We start from the raw sequence: 23,100 nt of genomic DNA, 5'->3' as shown, positions 1-23,100 counted from the left end.
CACATTAAGGGGACGGCTGTGGAGCGTGTGAGCAGCTTCAAGTTCCTGGGAGTTCACATCTCCGAGGATCTCACCTGGACGACCAACTGCTCCAAGCTGGTCAAGAAGGCTCACCAGCGCCTCTTCTTCTTGAGGACTCTGAGGAAGAACCACCTGTCCTCAGACATCCTGGTGAACTTCTATCGCTGCACCATCGAGAGCATCCTGACCAACTGTATAACAGTCTGGTACGGGAACTGCTCTGCCTCGGACAGAGCAAAAAAAAGCCCTTTGCATAGCGGCTGATCCCACGCACCCAATGCAAAGCTTCTTCAAGCTGCTGCCGTCGGGGAGGAGACTGCGGAGTCTCCAGGCCAGGACCAGCAGGCTGAAGGACAGCTTCATCCATCAGGCTGTCAGGAAGCTTAACTCCCTCCCGATTCTGCCCCCTCTCCCCTCTCTCCTCCACGGTCTCACTGAACTCTGTCACACACACACAAACACACACACTCTCTGACTCACTCACTGGCCTGCACCAGTTACCAGTCACTTTGTGGAGCATTGGACTGCCATTACCTCATAAGACTTTGTTGTTACACTTTCTCTTACCGTACATTACTAAATCTCCATTTGCACTATTTGCCTATTTGCACTACTCTGCCTGGTTTACACTCAATGTCACTTACCCATTATATTGTATATTGTATAGCTTTCTTGTTATATGTAAAATTGTATTTATTTAAATTTTTACTTTTTAATTATTTTACTTGCATTTTTAATCACTTTTATATTTAAATATATTTAAATGTTCATTTGCTATTTATCTAGGGATTGAGAGTAACGCAATTTCTATTCTCTGTATGTCCTGTACATGTGGCAGAATCGACAAATAAAGTTGACTTTGACTTTGACTTTGACCGGAAGGCGTTGCAGAGGGTCGTGAAAACTGCCCAGCGCATCGCCGGAGCACCACTTCCTGCCATAAAAGACATCTACAGGAAGCGGTGTCTGAAAAGGGCTGGGAAAATCATCAAAGACCCCAGTCACCCATCACATGGACTCTTCACCCTCCTGCCCTCTGGGAGGCGCCACAGGAGCCTCCGGACTAAGACCACCAGGTACCGGAACAGCTTCTTCCCCACAGCTGTCAGACTCCTGAACTCTGCCTCCTGACATCTGACCCACGTTAAACTCATGGACTGAACATACACACCCCCACAATGGACAACTGTACCCTCAAACACAATAATAACATGGACTGAACCACCACTCACAACCACTAGCACTTTATCTAGCCTCTGTAGAAACTATCTACACCCTCACTTATCTTAACTGCACTACTGTATAGCTCTGTGTAAATAATCATTCTGTACATTCGATAATCTTTAATCCTACAACTGTTTACAACTTGCATAGTTCCCATTTCTGTATAGCTGTATATCTCAGATTTCTGTAAAGTTATTTATTTCATATTCTGTATAGTTTTTCATATTTATATCCTGTTCATAGCCTGTACATAGCTTGTACTCACTACAGCCTGTACATACTTATAGTTATAGAATATTCACAACATACTTCATACCATGTACATTATAACATACCATAATAGACCCATTTCTGTAATATACTCACATATCTATATTATTGCTAATATATATTGTAATATATCTATATCACTAAAGCACTTCTGGATGGATGCAAACTGCATTTCGTTGCCCTGTACCTGTGCATGTGCAATGACAATAAAGTTGAATTCTATTCTATTCTATTCTACTATTGGATGTCCACTTATTCAGCCATGATGGAAACAAGTCTGAGCTCATTAAAATGAATCCAAATGTTTGATTTCTCTTTCTTAATGGGATGAAAATGCAGAGGAGCTGGTTGAGAACTGAGCTTCAGAGAAACACAACATACTGGTATTCACTGTGAAGCGCTGAGTGGAAAAAGACAGAAAAACAACATGTGGATCCTGGAATAATGGGAGTTTACATCTTTAAAGGACTGAAGAGGAAGAAGTTTACAAGGAATCATTTAGTAAGTAAGTAAGTAAACTTTATTTATTTAGCACCTTTCACAGACATATGTCACAAAGTGCTTTACAAGGTAAAAACATAATACAGTCATAAAATACACCATGAAAACCCTGGTCTAATTAAAAGCTTTTTGAAATAAAAATGTCTTTAGCTGCTTTTTGAAGGTCTCCACTGAGTCCAAACCCCGTAGAAATAGGGGAAGTGCATTCCACAATCTGGGTGCAACAGCTTGGAAAGATCGGTCCCCTCGGGTTTTAAAACGAGTGTGGGGGACCACGAAAAGGTTTTGGTTTGCTGACCTCGGGTTACGAGTGGAGGTGTGTGTATGAATCAGATCAGCAATGTAGGGGGGTGCCTGTCTCTGTAATGCTCTAAAAGTTAAAAGTAGAATTTTAAAATGGAACCTGAATCTGATTGGTAGCCAGTGCAGCGACTTTAAAACAGGGGTCATATGAGCACCCTTGTTCGAGCGGGTCAGTAGCCTCGCTGCAGAGTTTTGAACAACCTGTAGGCGGGCTAGCCCTTTCATGTTTTTGTTTAATGTTGGTTAAACAGTCAATCAGATTGGAGAGCTTATGAGCTTCAGCAGGCTTAAACGAATAATATAGCTGAATATCGTCAGCAAAAAGATGATGATACTTCAGGAAACTGCTGTATTATCTGACTTAAAGGAAGAATGTATATTAAAAACAGAATAGGTCCCAGCACAGAGCCCTGAGGAACTCCACACAACAACTCTGTAGGTTCCGACATGATCTGGTTTGCAGACACACTAAAACTCCTTTCAGATATATAAGATGAAAACCAGTCTAGAACAGAGCCAGACATCCCAACCAGGTCTCTCAGTCTGTTTATCAGGATGGTTGACTGTATCAAAGGCTGAGGTAAGGTCTAACAAGACTAGGACTGTGTATTCTCCGGAGTCTACTGACATCATAATATCATTTAGAACAGTTTAAAACATCAACTGATTATATCCATGAATCTGAAAATGCGTTTCTGACTGAAAGAGACAGACATGTACAGACTGAACTACCTGTTCAACAGTCAGAGTGTTTCTCTAACAGAACAACACTCTTTACACTCAACTCAGCACAGTGTCACTGAGGAACCAGGATTGAACCTAAATCCAGGATAAAGAGTTTGAGTGAATGTGGTGTTGACGGTGTGGAGGTGGTTCAGAGTGTCAGAGGAGACTGTGTAGAAGGACAGAGTGCCAGCAGGACAGTCCACATACACCGCTACTCTGTTAGAGACAGAGGAGGAGGAGAAGGAGGAGATGGATGTGTATCTTTTATTTTGCCAGACACAACGAGGACCATCACCAGCGCAGTGCAAACTCCAGGACTGATCATTGTGTCCAAACAAACAGTCTTCACTGTTTCCTTTTCTTCCGATTTGTCTGTAACTCACTGATATATAAATGTTTCCTCTCCACTCGACTTCCCAGTAACAGCGACCAGTCAGACCATTTCTACACAGAAACTGAGGATAAACATCAAATCTGTCTGGATGATCAGGATATGACTGAATCTCCTCCACACGTGCCACCTTCCTGTTGTTGTCAAACAGTCTGAGCTTTGTGTGAACTGTGTTTGTGTCGATTGTGAGTTGACAGGAATCTGATGGAGAGAACAAACACAATCCAGCTGCAGTTATTGATCCATCATCTGTTTATTGATTGACACTTTGATGATGACTCCTCACATCAGAGATGTGAATGAATCCCAATAAAAACACACTTACACTTCCTCAGACCTGGTCTCAACCATCGGACTCCAGCAGGCTCCACCCTGAAATGAGAAGGGGGGTCAGACCAGCACAGTCTCTTTCAGCATGCACACATGGACATTACATGGCTCTCATACACATACTGTTAGACACTGATAAAGGAACAGTCCAACATTTTCACAAATACACTTCAATCCATATGTGGATCAAACTGCTGATGACTGGACTGATCCTGGATCTGTCAGTACACCCTGTATTAAATGAAATATGACTGATTCACACTGTCACCTTCACTATCTTTATATTCCTCTTCTGTTAAGCTGGAAAGGACACCTCCCTGCCTTTGCTGCCAGCTGTTTTTTTTTCCTTTTGGTGTCATTGTTGTTACTGTGCATCTATACAGTACTGTACACACCGACAACATAAAGCAGAGCTCACGCAACCATGGTAACTGAACAGCTCGTCTGACACAACCAATAACAGTTAAGGAGTTGAGTCATGTGAATATTATCATCTGATTAGCAGGGTTAACAGCTCTGATTAGCGTTGTTAGCTTCTATTGCTAATTTGAGGTGAATTAGCATTAGTAACTAATGACAAGACAGTTTTCCTTGCTTTATATGAATGTGAGTAGCTAACGATAAGTAGTCTGTCATTAGTGGCTAAAGCTAATTTGAGGTGAATAAGCATTAGCAGCTAATGTTTGGTCGTGTCCAAATTCATGGGCTGCATTCTCCTGAGGACCCGGCCTTCGCGGTCTACGTGGGCCGGGTCCTCAGAAGATCGGGTAGGCCGGAAGTAAACGGCCGTGAAATTGGACGGTCTAGCCTTCTGATTAGCGTCACCGCTGTCTCGGTGGAGTTTAATAAACTCAGCCGTCTAATCCTTGCTATCTAAAGTATAACAGGACACTGGCGTAAATTCTCAACTGTCTCATACTTCTGTTTAATCAGTTTTCTGTTTCACGTTTAGTCAGCTGTGTAAAAACCAAGGAGGAACCCACCCGGGGGATTAATAAAGTTTTATTTTATCTAATCTAATCTAATAACTTTAATCTCAGCCAAACCGATTTACTCACGAACAAACAAAACACTGAAAAAAGCCCAACAATAACATTTTTAGGTTGTCTAAGTGACTTATATATTACGTTTAACCCGAGCAGCGAAAGTCCGCGGTGATCTGAAAATGATGTGCCGGGAGTTGTGCCGTTCTCGGCCGCATCAGTAACCCTCGAGCTCCCGGCTAGCTATCGAGCTGGTGGGTAGACGTCTCCGAAAACGTCGAAGCACTTTTGCAAATATGCGATATCTTGATAAAACGAGCAGATATTTGATGTTTACATAGCTACTTTCTTGCCTGAAAATATGTTAAAAGTTTATGTTGTGACCCAGAAAGATTAGTATGAGTAATTTTAAAACTTAGTAGCGGCCGCCATTGTTGGAAACTGGAGTTTGGCTGGGCCGCGCTATGAATTCTGGGATATGGTAGGCCATGAAGGATACACCCGACCCATCCTTCAAATTCGGGGAAAAGGAGGACGCATTTGTCGGCTGCATTCGGAGGAGTCTACGAATTTGGACAGCCTTCGGCGCGTCGCTGTGACGTAATCGGTCTACAAATGCGGCCTCAGGAGGATGCAGCCCATGAATTTGGACACGACCTTTATACCCCCTTTTTTCCTCTCTTTATAACAATGTGAGCAGCTAATGCTAAGTAGGCTGCCATTAGCAGCTAATGCTAATTTAAGGTGAAAACACAGCTAATGATAATACCTTCCCTTTCAAGCAACCTAAAGAAGTCCAGACGCTTTTCTTTCCAAACTCCTTAGACTACGATGACCTGGATGACTGAGAACCTTCAGACACCTTTTCCCCTTGCTTTCTAACAATCTTAGCAGCTAATGCTAAGTAGGCTGCTGTTAGCGGCTAATGCCAATTTGAGGTGAATTAGTATTAGTCGTCTAATACCGTTTTCCCTTGCTTATTAACAATGTCAGCAGCTAATGCTAAGTAGGCCGCCGTTAGCAGCTAATGCAAATTTGAAATGAATTAACATTATCCACTGATGCTAATATTGTTTTTCCTTCCTTTTTAACAATGTGAATAGCTAACACTAATACCCTTTTCCCTTGTGTTAGAAAAGTGTAACTAGCTAATGCTAAGTAAGCTGCCATTAGCAGCTAATGGTACTTTGATGTGAATTAGCATTAACCGCTAATGCTAATACTGTTGTCCCTTCAAGTTCCAGTGCCAGACAGGACAGGTAAAAACAAAAACAAAACAACCATCTCCACTGTGGAGTTTAGTTGTCTGCAACAAAAAGAAATGATAAAGGACCAAACTCATTTTATTTCTACTTTTTACTCATTACTGTATGCTCATAGTAGCTGTACAGTCGTGTTATTCAAAAATGGGAAGATCTTAATAATCAATACACAGAGGAGGATTGGAAAGCAGCCATTAATATACTTAGGTCTACTTTCACTTGCAACCCCCTGCTAGAAACCCAGAACAAAATTTTGCACCGCCTATATATAGCTCCTAATGTTTTACATAAGATTATTCAATTCAATTCAATTCAATTTTTCTTTATTGTCCCACAAGGGGGAATTAGTTTAGCAGCAGGAGGATAAGAACAACAGAACAATACTATAAAACAATAATAACAATAATAATGATAGAAAATTCAAGGATAATTATTTGCCATTAAGGAGACAAGACGCAGTAGGGATAAAAGAGACCTGGAGTCTTTTAGTCCTCCTCGGAGGTACTCTAAAACGGCGGCCGGAAGGCAACAACTCAAACTCACTGTGAAGTGGATGGTTCACACAATTAATAATAGAATGAGCCTTTCTAAGCACGTTTCTATTGTAAATGGCCAAAAGTCCATCTTGCCAGCGGCCTGAAATTTTGCTAGCGGTTTTTACCAGAAGTCCCAACCGATTCTTATTCTTCACCGTCAGGTTACCAAACCAGGCAGCGATACAAAAAGACATCACAGATTCGATAAAACTTCTATAAAACAAAGACAACATCTCAGATGAGACATTAAAAGATCTCATTTTCCTTAAAAAGAACAGTCTTTGTTGAACTTTTTTAGTAGTGGCATCAGCATGAGATTCAAAACACAGTTTATGGTCAAGTACCACACCTAGATATTTATAACTCTCAACGATCCCAATATCAGCAGTTTTAATGATAGTGGGTGATGAGCTATAAGAGGACTTCGTAAAATCAATAATCATGTCTTTAGTTTTTGACACGTTAAGTGAGAGGAAGGACTCATCACACCAATTCACAAAATCATCTACAACCTGTCCATGGCCTGACTCGTCCCCCACTAGAAGACTGACGATTACTGTGTCGTCAGCAAACTTCAGGATGTGTCTGTTTGTGAAATTGCTGCGACACTCATTTGTGTACAGAATGAACAGAAGGGGGGAGAGGCAGCAACCCTGGGGTGATCCAGTAGAGGAGGAGAGCACATCAGAAAAGACACGATTCACCCTCACACATTGTGACCTATTAGTCAGAAAATCTGTCACCCAGCCGACCAGACTAGTGTCAAGCTTGAAATGATTGTAAAGCCTGTCAGCAAGTAAGAGGGGTTGAATTGTATTAAATGCAGATGAAAAGTCAGCAAATAATAATCTTGCATGGGTGTGGGGGGCCTCAAGATGCTTATACAAGAGATGCAGGAGTGTGACAGCAGCGTCCTCCACACCTCTCCCTGCTCTATAAGCAAACTGGAAGGGGTCAAGATGGTGTTCAACCTGCATTAAAATCTCCTTCTTAATTATCTTCTCAAATGTCTTCATCACTAAAGAAGTCAGAGCCACAGGCCTAAAATCATTCAGTGCCTTAGGAGAACTGCCCTTAGCAACAGGAACAATGATCGCATGTTTCCAAATCTTAGGTACTGTCTGTAGCTCTAAAGAAAGTGAGAAGATATAGTGAAAAATCCCACTCAGCTGATCAGCACAAGTTCTCAGTACCTGTCCACAGATGTTATCAGGTTATACTTTATGTTTCCACTTTATTTATCAAATGTCAAAAATGTTTACATATTAGAGCCATTTCTTATATTTTGTAAGTGTTTTGTAATAAATTCTTTTATTTAATTAGCTCAGTCTGTTACTATTGTTGTCTTGGAGCAATTGGAGCCACATAATTACGTTAGGGATTAATAAAGTATCCTGATTCTGATCATTTTATGGTCTACCTTACAGTATAAAGTACCTTGAGGTGACTGTTGTTGTGATTTAGCATTGTATAAATAAAATTGAATTGCATTAAATTTAACTTTTTATTATCAGCAGCAAGCCACAGACAAAGTCCGGCAGTAGTCGGGCACAGAAATCACATGAACTTGTGCATTAAAACATGTTAGTGGATTATCCTCCAATAAAATCAGTATATTTTGGATGTATGTACAGATTAGGCCTGGGTATGTGATACTGTTTGCAAACACAAAATATTAACCAGGAACAACTCATTCATTTTCCATCATTTAAGCTGGCTAATAAAAGCAACACCTTATCTCCTAATGCATTTACCTGTCCAAGTCTACACAGGTGTATCTGACATGTCTCCTCTAAAAAACAGACTTCTCCACTCTTAAGGTCTGTAGTCTACATCCTATATCCAAAAACTGCCCCCACTAATCCATTATTCCCCTGAGCTTTCCTTATCTCTGATTCTAAGCAGACTGCTCGGTCCATGGTGTTCCTCCCCCTCCTGAAAAGGTGAAAACACTTCTTTCAGGTGCCTTCTTTCAGTCACATACATCAGTCTGTCCACTGCCATTCTTTCCATGACTTTCCCTAGATAAGAAATTAGAGTTACAGGCCTATAACCTGTGGTCTTAGGCTACGTTCACACTGCAGGCGAAAGCGCATCAAATCCGATTTTTTTGACCCTATGCGACCCATATCCGATCATGGTATGACCGTGTGAACGGGACAAATCCGATATTTTCAAATCCGATCTGGGTCACTTTCGTATGTGGTACTGAATCCGATACATATCCGATGTTTCAGAAAGCGACTGCTGTTTGAATGGTCAAGTCGCATTAAATCCGTCTTTTACGTCACTGACACAAGACAGACACCAATTATCAGCGCCGGAGAAGCGCCCGATAAGACATCGCGAACGCTTTCTGGCCATCCGGTGAAACTGCTGGGAAGACAACGTTGGAGAAACGTTAATTTGTACTGCATAATCTGCAGATTCTGACAGAAATCTGTAACTATCCTTTGAAGCACCGCTCCTCTAAAACAGCAATAAGGATCATTATTAGGCTATCTACATTATTATATAAATAACAAAATAACTTAAAGCAAAAATTGGGAGACGTGAAGTCCGAAGTCTTTATATTAAGGGCCATCAGTCAAACAATATTGTTTGCTCTGGGTCTAAACAGAGCGCGTTGTGTGTCACGTCTTCTTTTGGGCATGCGGGCCGCTTTGAGCGTTCACACTAGAGCACGTTTGCTGTCGCATTTTATTTGTAGTGTGAACAAGCAGACAAAAAAATCGGATTTGATCAAAAAATCGGAATTGATCAAAAAATCGGAATTGAGCATTAAGACCTGCAGTGTAAATGTAGCCTTAGTGAGGTCTTTCCTTGGTTTCACAATTGGAATTATTAGAGCTTCTTTCCAGCTTCCTGCCATATTTTATTGTAAAAGAGCAGCAGAGCATTCAATCCATCCTCTAACACACCTGATCCTTCTCAGGGGAAGTCATTTTCATGCATTTAATTTACACACTGAAAACTGATTATTAGAACAATCCTCTTCTCCAGGATTTTCCTGGTTCAACATTTCAATCTTATTCCTTCATTTTTTTCCTCACATGTCTCTTCATCACTTCAATTACTGATAAAATTCTTTAACCAGGATCTCTGCTTTTTCCTGTAGCTGCTTACTTCCTGTAGCTCATTGATCTACTAATACTGGATAGTGTTGTTGTTTCCCGACTCCATATATGTTCTTAACTGTACTCCATGCATTCTGAATTGGTGTAGTTCTTCCTAAAGTACTGTAGCAAGTACTTGCAAGTATGTACTTTTAGTTTTCCTAACGGTTTCCTCTCTACTACTGAGCTTTTTATATTGTGCTTCTTTTAAGCTGCCTGAAAGCTGTTTCTGTCCAGTACTGCTGTGTTACGTTCTTGATCTCACTATGGCACCATCATCCTCTGTACTCTTTAGCTACTCATTGGAGCAGGTTCCTGAACTGCATTTATTCTGTGCTTAGTCAGCTTTCATGGATATCATCTCTGTCCTCCTCCATCCTAACATTATCTAACCCATGCTTAATGTTAGACTTAAATATTCACCGCTAAGCCTCATCAAACTTCCACCTTTCTTTTCCCCTCACTCTTTCTTAATCAGCTGTAAGTCCTATTTTACAAGTAATGGGATTGTGATCAATTGCCACTATTGCTTCCTGGTAAACTTCCCAGCTCTAAATTCCTGCTGTGCTCTGTCTTTTTGGGTTTTTTTTTGGCCCGTCCCGTTTGGCTCTTTTGCCATCAGAATTACTGGGGAAAAGAAAGGGGAGAAAGAAAGAGGGAAAGAAAAACAGTGGGGAAGAGGGACGGGGATAAAGGGTAAAAAACAAAAACCAACAAAATAAGCAGACAAAAAATGCATATATCAATCACCTGGATCACCTGTTGAGAAAGAAAAAAGAGAAAACAAGCAGAAAAAAAAGAGCAACACAATAAACAACATCACGATGATCTATGGGAATATAACAGTAAATACTAAATATTAAACCTGCTGTGTTTCTTGATCCTGATTTTAAATCCAGTAAAGACTCTTTCCCTAAGCTGACAGTGACCAGAGTCCCTGTTCATTCAGACTGACTAATTCCTTCTTATCTATAAGCTGCCCAATCACCTCACCATTTCCATCTGTTCTTTGTCCTCCCCAGAGTACAATGTGAGCACTTAAGTGTCCACACAGCATTATCTTCTTACTCTTGAGGCATTTTGATGTTTTTAAAACAGTGAACTTGTAGTTTTTTTTGCGAGGATTCTAAAGGTTTATTACAGTGAGAGCTTCCCTACCTAACCATATTCCTATTGCCAGATGCTTCAACAGCAACATCAAGCCTATGTACAACTAAATCTAACCTTGGCTTAAATCATGTTTCCTGTACACAGATAACTTGTGAAAAACTTCCTCTGCCAGTTTCTTCTGCTCAGTCTTTGATGTTTTCTTCACTTTCTTCATCAGGTCGTTAGACACACTTTCCAGAAGGCAGCAACACTTTCTGCACCCTCACATCCAGTTCCAACTGGTCACAAGCACTGGCTGGTTTCTTTGTCAGAAGCTTCCAGAAACAGGCAAGAGGAACTATACAGGCTGTTGCTCAGTACCTCTACTACCGTCCCTTCACAAGTCTGAAGTCTGTAATCCTTAATTTGTGGAATTAGTTTTAGTTGACATCTCCCTGTAGTTGTCAGTTTATACCGAATTTTTTTGTTCAGTGGTTTTTATCTCTTTTATCCCAGTATCTGTTTCCACAGTCTCTGGCCTAAATTCTAAAGTCCCTAACTCAATTTAACTTTGTCCAAACAAGCACATGACACCGTTTTAAACGATGAGGAGACTCGGTAACTCCTAGCTTATTCTCGAGATGTCCTGTACCCCACAGCTAAGCCAAACTGAACTATCCCTGTTCGCCGACAGGTCAAAACCGCGCGTCCACGGCCAGGAGGGAGCGTAACCTCCGGGCTATGCGCTTCTTAGCAACTTCTGGTGCCATCCTATAATAATTTTCACCTAACCGATTTTGACAAATTTATCATAACGGGTCTCACCGAAGAAAGTTAACTTTTTTGTAATCAATTAAACAGTCTCTGTTACTTCTGGGAACAGTTTCTGACCTAATTTCTATAATAACACATAGCCAATTCCCTACCAAACTACCTGAGCCTTTAACTCAATATCCAGGGACTCAAACCCAACATTATTACGTTCATATTTCTTCAACTTCATTAAATACTCTTAAGCAACTTTAACTGCATAACACACGGTGATTCTCATCAAAATCAAAACAGACACTCTACCAGTAATTTCAGTGAGTATTAGTATTTAGTATTTATTTATTTATTGTCATTGTCAAGAACAATGAAATTGCGTTTGGGGCTTCCATACAACCCAAAAAAACTTTAATTTAGTCATATCCAATTTGGCACACTTTGGAAATAATTCAAATAGTAAGGCACTACCTGGAAATAATTCAACAGGTAGTGCCTTACCTTTAGATAAGCCGGCTTTTGTCCACTCACATCAGACCACTGGCTCGTGCCTGTCCGTTCGACAACCTCGGACCGTCCAAACTTTTAAATTCCACCCCAATACCACAGGACGAGCCCCCAAGCTGTTAAGGTTCAAAAATATTGGGGATGGACACCAGAGGAAAAACCCACAATAACAACACTGGTCCGGTCGGGTTGAGTCAAACGATGATTTTAATGGTCACACGCGTGGGAGATGGACACTGATGCAGACAGCCTCAAAATCTCAAAATGGTGGAGCATTGCTCAAACTTTTATAGCCTCTGGTGTCTCCACCTTATCATAAAACCTAAACATTCACATGCTTTCTCTCACACAGCGCCTAAGCTACGACCTTGGCTCCCCGTTTATCTGCTCCTGCTGAGATGGGGCAGAAAACTCCAGCACACTCTGTTCTCTTCTACTCAGACAAATTAGACAATAACTTTCTGCGAACAGTATTTCTTATAACTCAGCAGTATAATGCATCATAAAACAATATCATTCATTCACAACAAGTCAGCAATTTAATGTAATGCAAATCAGTTTAACTAATGTAATAGTTATCAGCTTTTTCTAATTCAGGAGAATAATGCAAACTAAAACTACATAATAATTCACAATCTTTAATTCGGGGTATAACATGACATGAAATAATATTAGAATCTAACAAAGTGTAACAATTTATCCTGTTTCCAGTGTTTGTACTGAGCTAGGATAAATATGTCCTCCGCCTATCTATACAGAAATTAGTCTAACCTGAATCGGGGTAACTGGAAAGAACCATAGTACTGCACTGTTAAATATACTAAGATATATACAGCTTGTTAATGGAGAAGCTCTCGCTGGAGGCCTCCAACATTACTATCCCTACTTGATCAGTTACAAGAGTGTTTTTGTTGTGTGCAAAGGAAAAACTTATTATATATGTATTATATATTACATTTATAAAATGTATTATAAATGATTGTTCATTTCACATCTGCACGAAACAAACAGGAAATAAGAGAAGGACATGGGAAATGTTTCCACCTCTTCTTCCTCTATCAGACATTCTCTCCATACCTGAGAGTGTCCAGTTTCCACTGTGGATCCTTCAGACCAGCTGCCAGCAGTTTCACTATTGAGTCTCCTGGATAATTGTAGCTGAGGTCCAGCTCTCTCAGGTGGGAGGGGTTGGAGCTCAGAGCTGAGGCCAGAGAAGTACAACCTTCCTCTGTGATCAGACAGCCTGACAGACTGCAGACACACAAAACAAACATCAATCAATGAACACTTCAGTGAAGGTTGGTCTTGGGTTTCATTTTTTCCAGATAAAATGACCCTTATTCATTCCAACTGAGTAAGCATTATAAAGCAACAACAGTTGTCTCAAGTTGTACAGCAGGAAACCCTACAATATCACAGAACATATATGAACAATCACACTCATCCTACTGAGCAGTACTTGGCTACAGCTGGAAGGAGGAACTAATTTTTCCCAGGAAAAGACCTCCAGGGTTAGGGAGGGTTGACTTTTCCCTCACTTGCTTTATCATAAACCAATGTCTTCTGTCTAATCTTATAAGTAGAGAGAATGTCTATCTTTTCATTCAAAACTGTGAGATGGTTTCACCAGGGAGGAGGTTGATAGCTGAAGGGAGCACCTCCCATTTTACTTTCAGAAACTCAAGGAACCAGAGGTCAACCAGCTGTCTGACAGTGAAGTGCCGCAATAGGGTAATGTAGGAGTATCAGATATGAGGACATATGGATATATGGAGACAAGCTAATATGGGAGAAATATGTTCTCTCCATTTAGCCCCTTTTAATAATAATAATAATAATGAATTGGATTTATATAGCGCTTTTCTAGGCACCCAAAGCGCTTTACAATACCACTATTCATTCACTCTCACATTCACACACTGGTGGAGGCAAGCTACAGTTGTAGCCACAGCTGCCCTGGGGCAGACTGACAGAAGCGAGGCTGCCATATCGCGCCATCGGCCCCTCTGGCCATCACCAGTTTAGTACTCTCACTGCAGCAATTTGGATCAGCTTAAAGCTTTTCATGGAACTTTTAGGACAACCTGCAAATAATGCAATATATCAGTCAGGGGTAGGGATAGCTCAGTAGGTAGATTGGCGGCTCCATGATTGGAGGAATTTCCCCACGGGCATAAATAAAGTAATCATTATTATTATTAAAAATAGTAAGTGTGTGATTCAGGTTTTTCCAAGGCTATTATAGGCTAAGATGTTTTAAATTGTAATAATACTAATCACAGGAAGTTAGTACTATATTAATCTTTAGTATGCTCATTAAAGGACATAATCTGGAAAAAAAACCCTCCAAGACTAATTTTTACAAACTTTTACAAAAATATTTATAAACAGCAATTCAGAGTCTAAAATTGTATAAGACTTAGCTTTTTAAGTAAGAATATGATACAAATTACAAATTATATGGAGTGAAAAGGACTAAACACTGACCTCAGAGTTTTCAGAGTACAATGCAAACTCTGCAGTTCTGCAGAAATATATTTGGCTCCTGAATCCTGAAGGTCATTGTCACTCAGGTCCAGCTCTCTTAGACAGGAGGACGGGCAGCTTAGAACTAAGGAAAGAGCTTCACAGCTTTTCCCTGAGAGGTTACAGCAATTCAGTCTGACAAAAAAAAACAAAAAAAAACAAACAAACACTGACTTTATAACAATTGATGATGCAATCAGCAGTTACTACTGGCAACATTTAATATTTCAGAAATGGTTGAAAATTTTGCCTTATTTTAAACAGAAATGTGGCAGGTTACTGTTACTAAGGAATATTAAAAATGCTAAGCTACAAAAAAAAGATCTTTACTTTTCAGCTAAAATAATTCAACATAAATAAATAAAATATTCACTAATCTGACCTCAGACTTTCTAGTGTACAATGTGGACTCTGCAGAGCAGCATTAAGAAGCTTCACTCCTGAATCCTGCAGATTGTTGTTACTCAGGTCTAACTCTGTCAGACTACAGGACTGGGAGCTGAGAATTGAGGACAAAGCTTCACAGCTTCTCTTAGAGAGGAAACAGCCACTCAGTCTAAAGAGAAAAGAAACAAAAATCAGTACAAGAGATGTCCTTGTTAACAAAAAACCTAAATGTCAGGAAAAAATTGCTCATTAAATCACCATTATACCTCTAAACGGAAAAGCAACTGAGCAACTAGTACAATTAATTAGTAAGTAGGGCTGGGCAATATGGCTTAAAATTCATGTCGCGATATAATTTGAAGCATGTGCGGTAACATATATATCGCGATATATTCTTTTCTTCTGTATAACATATTTTCCACACTATAAGGCACACTTAAAATCCTTTAATTTTCTCAAAAATCAAGTGTGCCTTATGTATGAAGTCTGGTTGTTCTTACTGACCTCGAACCGATTTTGGCGTGCAGAAATCTGTTAAAAATGTTTTAGTACAACGTTGATAAGCCGCACTGCTTGATGGATTGTCAGAGCATTACGGCTGCCGTAGTGAGGAGCTTTGCGGAGCAATCTGGGTCCAAAACTCCGTCCGCTTCAGGTCCCAAAGTCAAACAAACACTAAGAGTTAAAAACGGTCTAAATTATTTCATCTTTAATAAAATCATCAGCGTTGCTGCTTTATCAGGTGTAACAATTAAGTTTAACATTCATGCATCCATGAAAACAAAATTTATTAAATTTAACGGAGTTAGACGTTAACAGGAAGTTAGCCCGCTAGTTTCCACCTAAACATGACATACCATGTTCTGACTGAGAGATTTTTGAAACTAATTAAAACGTACAGCTCTGCTACCACTTCCAACATAAATGAAGACAGAAAATTAAACAGCAGTGGCATTTGTAGGGTTACTGAAGTTGGACTACCTGGTATATAATGTTGTGCTACGTGTGTGTCGTGCTAGCGACACAGCTGTGTTAGCATAACATTAGCACAGTGAAGCTGGAGGATGAACACCAACTTTTTTTCCAATCAATAAAAGTTAACGTGAGGGATTCTGGTGGTTAGGGACAAATGCAATCGTATAGTAGGATGCTATACACGGGGCAAACGTCAGGAGAACAACTGAGATTATTCATCCACAATACGAGGTTAGTTATTAATACACTGCAACAACATGGGAATAGTACAGCTGGCCAAATTTATATAGTTTCTATCGTATATTGTTTATATCGCCCACCCCTATTAGTAAGTAAGTAAAATTTATTTATATAGCACATTTCACAAATAAAAATCACAAGATGCTTCCCCATCATCAGATAATTATACTGTAACTTTGATTACTATTTCTTCTTGGTGCCAAATTTCTGACTCTAGTTCAGTTTTAGAAACCTCATGTTAAACTGTGCAAGTATCAGTGCCTGAAAAACCCGATCCCCACGTGTTTTAAACCTAGTACGTGGGACCACCAAGTAACCTCTGACCTGACGACCTAAGTGCTCGGGATGAAGCATGAGGTTTCAACAGGTCAGAGATATACTGGGGAGCCTCGACTGAAATGAATGGTCTAAAAAACGGATATTTGTTTGGACCAAGAAACACAACGAATGGACATTAGACCAGTGGAAATCTGTGCTTTAGTCTGATGAGTCCACATTGGAGATCTTTGGTTCCACCCACCAATAATAAACATTTTAAAAGTAAAGGAATAAGTATATATTTGCTTACATGGCTTTGTTGGAGGCTTTGACCACTGGCAGCAGCCTCAGAAGAGCCTCCTCTGAAGCAGAGTATTTCTTCAGGTCAAACACATCCAGATCTTCTTCTGATGACAGTAAGATGAAGACCAGAGCTGACCACTGAGCAGGAGACAGTTTATCTGTGGAGAGACTTCCTGATCTCAGGGACTGTTGGATCTCCTCCACTAGAGAACGATCATTCAGTTCATTCAGACAGTGGAACAGATTGATGCTTTTCTCTGCATATAGATTCTCACTGAGCTTATTCTTGATGTACTGAACTGTTTCCTGATTGGTCTGTGAGCTACTTCCTATCCGTGTCAGCAGACCTGATAGGAGAGTCTGACTGGTCTGCAGTGAAAGACCCAGGAGGAAGCGGAGGAACAAGTCCAGGTGTCCATTTGGACTCTGTAAGGCCTTGTTCACAGCACTCTGGTAGAACTTCTCTGCAGATTCTCCTGTTTCAGACTTCTGGGAGGCTGTCTGTTGTTCTTCCAGGAGATTGAGTCCAGAGTTGATGAAGGTCAGATGGACATGAAGAGCAGCCAGAAACTCCTGCACACTCAGATGGATGAAGCAGAACACCTTGTTCTGGTACAGTTGTTTCTCCTCTTTAAAGATCTGTGTGAACACTCCTGAGTACACTGAGGCTGCTCTGATATCGATGCCACACTCTGTCAGGTCTGATTCATAGAAGATCAGGTTTCCTTTCTGCAGCTGATCAAAAGCCAGTTTTCCCAGAGACTCAATCATCTTCCTGCTCTCTGGACTCCAGTGTGGATCTGTCTCAGCTCCTCCATCATACTTGACCTTCTTCACTTTGGCCTGAACCACCAGGAAGTGGATGTACATCTCAGTCAGGGTCTTAGGCAGCTGTCCTCCCTCTCTGGTTTCCAGCACATCCTCCAGAACTGTAGCAGTGATCCAGCAGAAGACTGGGATGTGGCACATGATGTGGAGGCTTCGTGATGTCTTGATGTGGGAGATGATCCTGCTGGCCTGCTCCTCATCTCTGAATCTCTTCCTGAAGTACTCCTCCTTCTGTGGGTCAGTGAACCCTCTGACCTCTGTCACCATGCCAACACAGTCAGGAGGGATCTGATTGGCTGCTGCAGGTCGTGTGGTTATCCAGAGGCGAGCAGAGGGAAGCAGTTTCCCCCTGATGAGGTTTATCAGCAGCACATCCACTGAGGTGGACTTTCTAAGGTCAGTTAGGATTGTAGTTTTGTGGAAGTCCAGAGGAAGTCGACACTCATCCAGACCATCAAAGATGAACACAACCTGGAAGTCTTCAAAGCTGCAGATCCCTGCTTTTTTGGTTTCAGTAAAGAAGTGATGAACAAGTCCCACCAAGCTGAACTTTTTGTCTTTCAGCACATTCAGCTCTCTGAAAGTGAATGGAAATATGAACTGGATGTCCTGGTTGGCTTTGTCTTCAGCCCAGTCCAGGGTGTATTTCTGTGTTAAGACTGTTTTCCCAATGCCAGCCACTCCCCTTGTCAGCACTGTTCTGATTGGTTCATCTCTTCCAGGTGAGGATTTAAAGATGTCTTCTTGTCTGATTCTTGTTTCTGATCTGTCGGTTTTCCTGGATGCTGTTTCAATCTGTCTGACCTCATGTTCATCATTGACCTCTGCAGTCCCTCCCTCTGTGATGTAGAGCTCTGTGTAGATCTGATTCAGAAGGGTTGGGTTTCCTGCTTTAGCGATCCCCTCAAACACACACTGGAACTTCTTCCTCAGTGCAGATTTAAGGTTACGATGACAAACTGCAGCTTGAAGCTCTGAATAACAATAGTAAAAAGACATTGTCAACAATCAGTTCATGTTTTACAAAATGTCCCCAATAACTGACTGAATACATGTTGGTCCATCTCTTAAAACATTACTAAATGTTTGATTCATCCAGCAGCTTAAATTTTAAAAAATCCTCTCACTGCTCTGCAGACATTCAGCTAGCTCCTCCTGCTTCATTCTTCTCAGAAAGTCCAGTGTTATCTTCACAAATGCTTCTCTGCTGCTCTGCTTCCGCTCATCCTCTCTCTGACTCTCTAAGCATTCTGGGTAATCTGGACTCAGAACCTTCTGGATCTTCTTCAGCTCGTCCTTCACAAAAGTGATGATGTTGTTCTCCAGCAGCTGGAACAGAATACTTTATGAATGAGCCAATCAGACTGAAATCATGGAGCCAAACATCAGATCTCTACAAAGAGCAGCATGGAGATGATTGTGAACACAATAGATGTAAAAGTAGTTGTTTTACATGTACAGACCATAAATATGGAGACCAGCTGTGTTTGATGCTGCTCAGCAGACTGACCACTGGGAACATCTGAGCTCTCCTGGTCTGCTCTGTGGAGGAATCACGAAGAATTAGTTCACAGGATAACGACCTAGCAGTACTTTTACCCAGTTTAACTGATACAGCTGTCTCAGGTCCTCTTGAGGGCTGTGCAGTTAACCTCTTGGTAGAGAAACCTAACAGAGGACTGTAAAAATGCTCCGCTCTTCTCCCCTCTGCTCTTTTTTCCCTTTTCTGGGATGCAGCAGCCAGGTAGAGCTTCCTTCCAATCTGATCCGGCGGGGAGGTGTGGGATGCCAGATCAGGCGCCACACCTCCGGCTCTCCATATATCTATCTATCTATCTATATATTATATATATATATATATACATATATATATATATATATATATATATATATATATATACACACATACACACACATAAGTCACTTATTAATAAATAGCTGGAAAATAAACGTGTAGTTGTAGCAGTAACCAGTGTGTTAAGTGGATGCGTTGTACAGGGAGATGGCCACAGGCAGGAAACTCTAGATCTTGTTCTAACATATGGCATAGAAACTGAACATTTAACAGTGTTTCCTGAAAACCCTCTCCTGTCTGATCATTTCCTGATAACATTTACATTTGCAATAATTGATTACACAGCGGTGGAGAGTAGACTTTATCACAGTAGATGTCTGTCTGAAAGTGATGTAACTAAGTTTAAGAATATAATCCACCCACTGTTATCATCTTCAATGCCCTGTACTAACATAGAGCAGAGCAGCTATCTGAACGCTACCCCAACAGAAGTCGATTATCTTGTTAATAATTTCACCTCCTCATGTCACTGGATACTGTAGCTCCTGTGAAAACTAAGGCCTCTAATCAGAAGTACCTGACTCTGTGGTATAATTCTCAAACACATAGCCTAAAGCAGATAACTCGTAAGCTGGAGAGGAATTGGTGTTTCACAAATTTAGAAGATCATCATTTAGCCTGGAGAAATAGTTTGTTGCTTTATAAGAAAGCCCTCCGCAAAGCCAGAACATCTTACTATTCATCACTGATTGAAGAAAATAAGAACAACCCCAGGTTTCTCTTCAGCACTGTAGCCAGGCTGACCAAAGCGTCAGAGCTCTATTGAGCCAACCATCCCTTTAACGTTAACTAGTAATAACTTCATGAACTTCTTCACAAATAAAATTTTAATCATTACAGAAAAAATTACCAATAATCATCCCACAGATGTAATATTATCTACAGCTACTTTTAGTACCATTGATGTTAAGTTAGACTCTTTTTCTCCAATCGATCTATCGGAGTTAACTTCAATAATTACTTCCTCCAAACCAGCACAGAAACAGCTTTAGTGAAGGTTACAAATGATCTTCTTATGGCCTCTGACAGTGGACTCATCTCTGTGCTTGTCCTGCTAGACCTCAGTGCAGCGTTCGATACTGTCGACCATAATATCCTATTAGAGTGATTAGAACATGCTGTAGGTATTACAGGTACTGTGTTGCAGTGGTTTGTATCATATCTATCTAATAGACTCCAGTTTGTGCATGTAAATGGAGAGTCCTCTTCACACACTGAGGTTAATTATGGAGTTCCACAGGGTTCAGTGCTAGGACCAATTCTGTTTACATTATACATGCTTCCCTTAGGCAGCATCATTAGAAGACATAGCATACATTTTCACTGCTATGCAGATGACACCCAGCTCTATCTGTCCATGAAGCCAGATAACACACACCAATTAGTTAAACTGCAGGAATGTCTTAAAGACATAAAGACCTGGATGGCCGCTAACTTTCTGCTTCTTAATTCAGATAAAACTGAGGTTATTGTACTCGGCCCTGAAAAGCCTAGAAATATGGTATCTAACCAGATTCTTACTCTGGATGGCATTACCTTGGCCTCCAGTAACGCTGTGAGGAACCTTGGAGTCATTTTTGACCAGGACATGTCCTTCAACGCACATATTAAACAAATATGTAAGACTGCGTTCTTCCATTTGCGCAACATCTCTAACATTAGAAATATCCTGTCTCAGAGTGACGCTGAAAAACTAGTTCATGCATTTATTACTTCCAGGCTGGACGACTGTAATTCATTATTATCAGGATGTCCAAAAAACTCACTGAAAAGCCTTCAGCTAATCCAAAACGCTGCAGCAAGAGTCCTGACAGGGACTAGAAAGAGAGAGCAGATTTCTCCTGTTTTGGCTTCCCTTCATTGGCTTCCTGTTAAATCCAGAATTGAATTCAAAATCCTGCTCCTCACATACAAGGTCTTGAATTATTAGGCTCATCTTATCTTAATGACCTTGTAGTACCATATCACCCTATTAGAGCACTTCGCTCTCGCTCTGCAGGCCTACTTGTTGTTCCTAGAGTATTTAAAAGAAGAATGGGAGGCAGAGCCTTCAGTTTTCTTGCCCTTGTTCTGTGGAACCAGCTTCCAGTTTGGATTTGGGAGACAGACACTAACTCTATTTTTAAGATTAGGCTTAAAACTTTCCTTTTTGCTAAAGCATATAGTTAGGGCTGGACCAGGTGACCCTGAATCCTCCCTTAGTTATGCTGCAATAGACGTAGGCTGCCGGGGATTCCCATGATGCATTGAGTTTTTCCTTTCCAGTCACCTTTCTCACTCACTATGTATTAATAGACCTCTCTGCATTGAATCATATCTGTTATTAACCTCTGTCTCTCTTCCACAGCATGTCTTTATCCTGTCTTCCTTCTCTCACCCCAACCGGTCACAGCACATGGCCCCACCCCTCCCTGAGCCTGGTTCTGCTGGAGGTTTCTTCCTGTTAAAAGGGAGTTTTTCCTTCCCACTGTCGCCAAAGTGCTTGCTCATAGAGGGTCATATGATTGTTGGGTTTTTCTCTGTATCTATGAAGCGCCGTGAGGCGACTTTTGTTGTGATTTGGCGCTATATAAATAAAATTGAATTGAATTGACTTAGGCCAGACTTGTACACCCAGCACTTCCAGTATATATATTCTACATTACTCTTCTTATATTTATTGTTTGTTTACTTGCACTGCTGTAACAGGAGCCTCGTCGTCTCGTCTCTCTATATGCTGGACTGAAAGTAGCGGAGATGACAACAAAGTTTACTTTGACTTCAGCAGTGAGCAGGTGCACCGAGGGCTCTCGCGCTCACTTTTAGCGTACAGAATTTCCAAAAAACATCAGTGCAAATTATAAGTCTGTATTATAATGTCTTGTGTTTTCGTGTTTGTTGGTTTGTTTTAATTTTGTTTTATTTTGCGAGTTGGTTATTAGATGTTGCTCCAGCCAGCCAGAGAATCCCCCGCCGCCCCGCCCTCTCCTCCCTGTGCCGCAAGCAGCAAACGCACCTCGCAAATGCAGGGCGCCCTTACTCCCAGCAAATGGGCGATAGAAAACCGATCGGTGCCTATGCCATTCCCAATATGGCTGGCTGATGTTGGGGCAGCATGAGTACGAGCAATTTTTTTTTCTTTTTTTTGCCGATGCCCGTCATGCCGCCCCCACCACAATGCCGCCCTGGGCAACCGCCCATGTTGCCCATATCAAAAAACGCTACTGACAGAGCTTTACATTACAATTGTGATACACAATGTAACTGTAATGTAATTTACAATGTAATTGTAAATTACAAATTACAATTTATAATAAATAAAATTGAATTGAATTGAATTCCACAGCATGTCCCCAAATGGTCGCAGCAGATGGCCCCGCCCCTCCCTGAGCCTGGTTCTGGAGGTTTCTTCCTGTTACAAGGGAGTTTTTCCTTCCCACTGTCACCAAAGTGCTTGCTCATAGGGGGTCATATGATTGTTGGGCTTTTTTCTGTATCTACTGTACAGTATAAAGCGCCTTGAGGCGACTGTTGTTGTGATTTGGTGCTATATAAATAAAATTGAATTGAATTGAATTAAAACAGCTCATAACGGTTCTCTTACCTGACTGGTTCATTACTGAAGTTTGGATTGCTATCTTTGGACCAGTCACTCCTCACAGATGGGAATCTTGACCTGACTTCCTCTTCCTCGATCATCATCTTGTTGTGGACTTCAGTCATTC

At 41.0% G+C, this 23,100-nt stretch overlaps 1 protein-coding gene across 1 annotated transcript in view; it reads right to left on the bottom strand.

Annotated features, from left to right (window-relative positions):
* LOC113019584 (NLR family CARD domain-containing protein 3-like) overlaps positions 1-23,100 on the bottom strand; it is a 116,321-nt gene that overhangs the window by 88,580 nt on the left and 4,641 nt on the right. Inside the window, exons 3-11 of the mRNA XM_026163358.1 lie at positions 22,980-23,099; positions 19,005-19,083; positions 18,669-18,870; positions 16,721-18,515; positions 14,933-15,106; positions 14,512-14,685; positions 13,102-13,275; positions 3,762-3,808; positions 3,513-3,637 (exon numbers count right to left, since the gene is read on the bottom strand). Coding sequence (XP_026019143.1) covers positions 3,513-3,637; positions 3,762-3,808; positions 13,102-13,275; positions 14,512-14,685; positions 14,933-15,106; positions 16,721-18,515; positions 18,669-18,870; positions 19,005-19,083; positions 22,980-23,099 — 2,890 coding nt within the window. The remainder of the gene's footprint in view (positions 1-3,512; positions 3,638-3,761; positions 3,809-13,101; positions 13,276-14,511; positions 14,686-14,932; positions 15,107-16,720; positions 18,516-18,668; positions 18,871-19,004; positions 19,084-22,979; position 23,100) is intronic.

Source organism: Astatotilapia calliptera, chromosome 3 (genome assembly GCF_900246225.1).
Source record: "Astatotilapia calliptera chromosome 3, fAstCal1.2, whole genome shotgun sequence".
Lineage (NCBI taxonomy): Eukaryota > Metazoa > Chordata > Actinopteri > Cichliformes > Cichlidae > Astatotilapia > Astatotilapia calliptera.
Note: the sequence above shows the minus strand (reverse complement) of the source record. Positions and strands in the feature narration are given on the sequence as shown.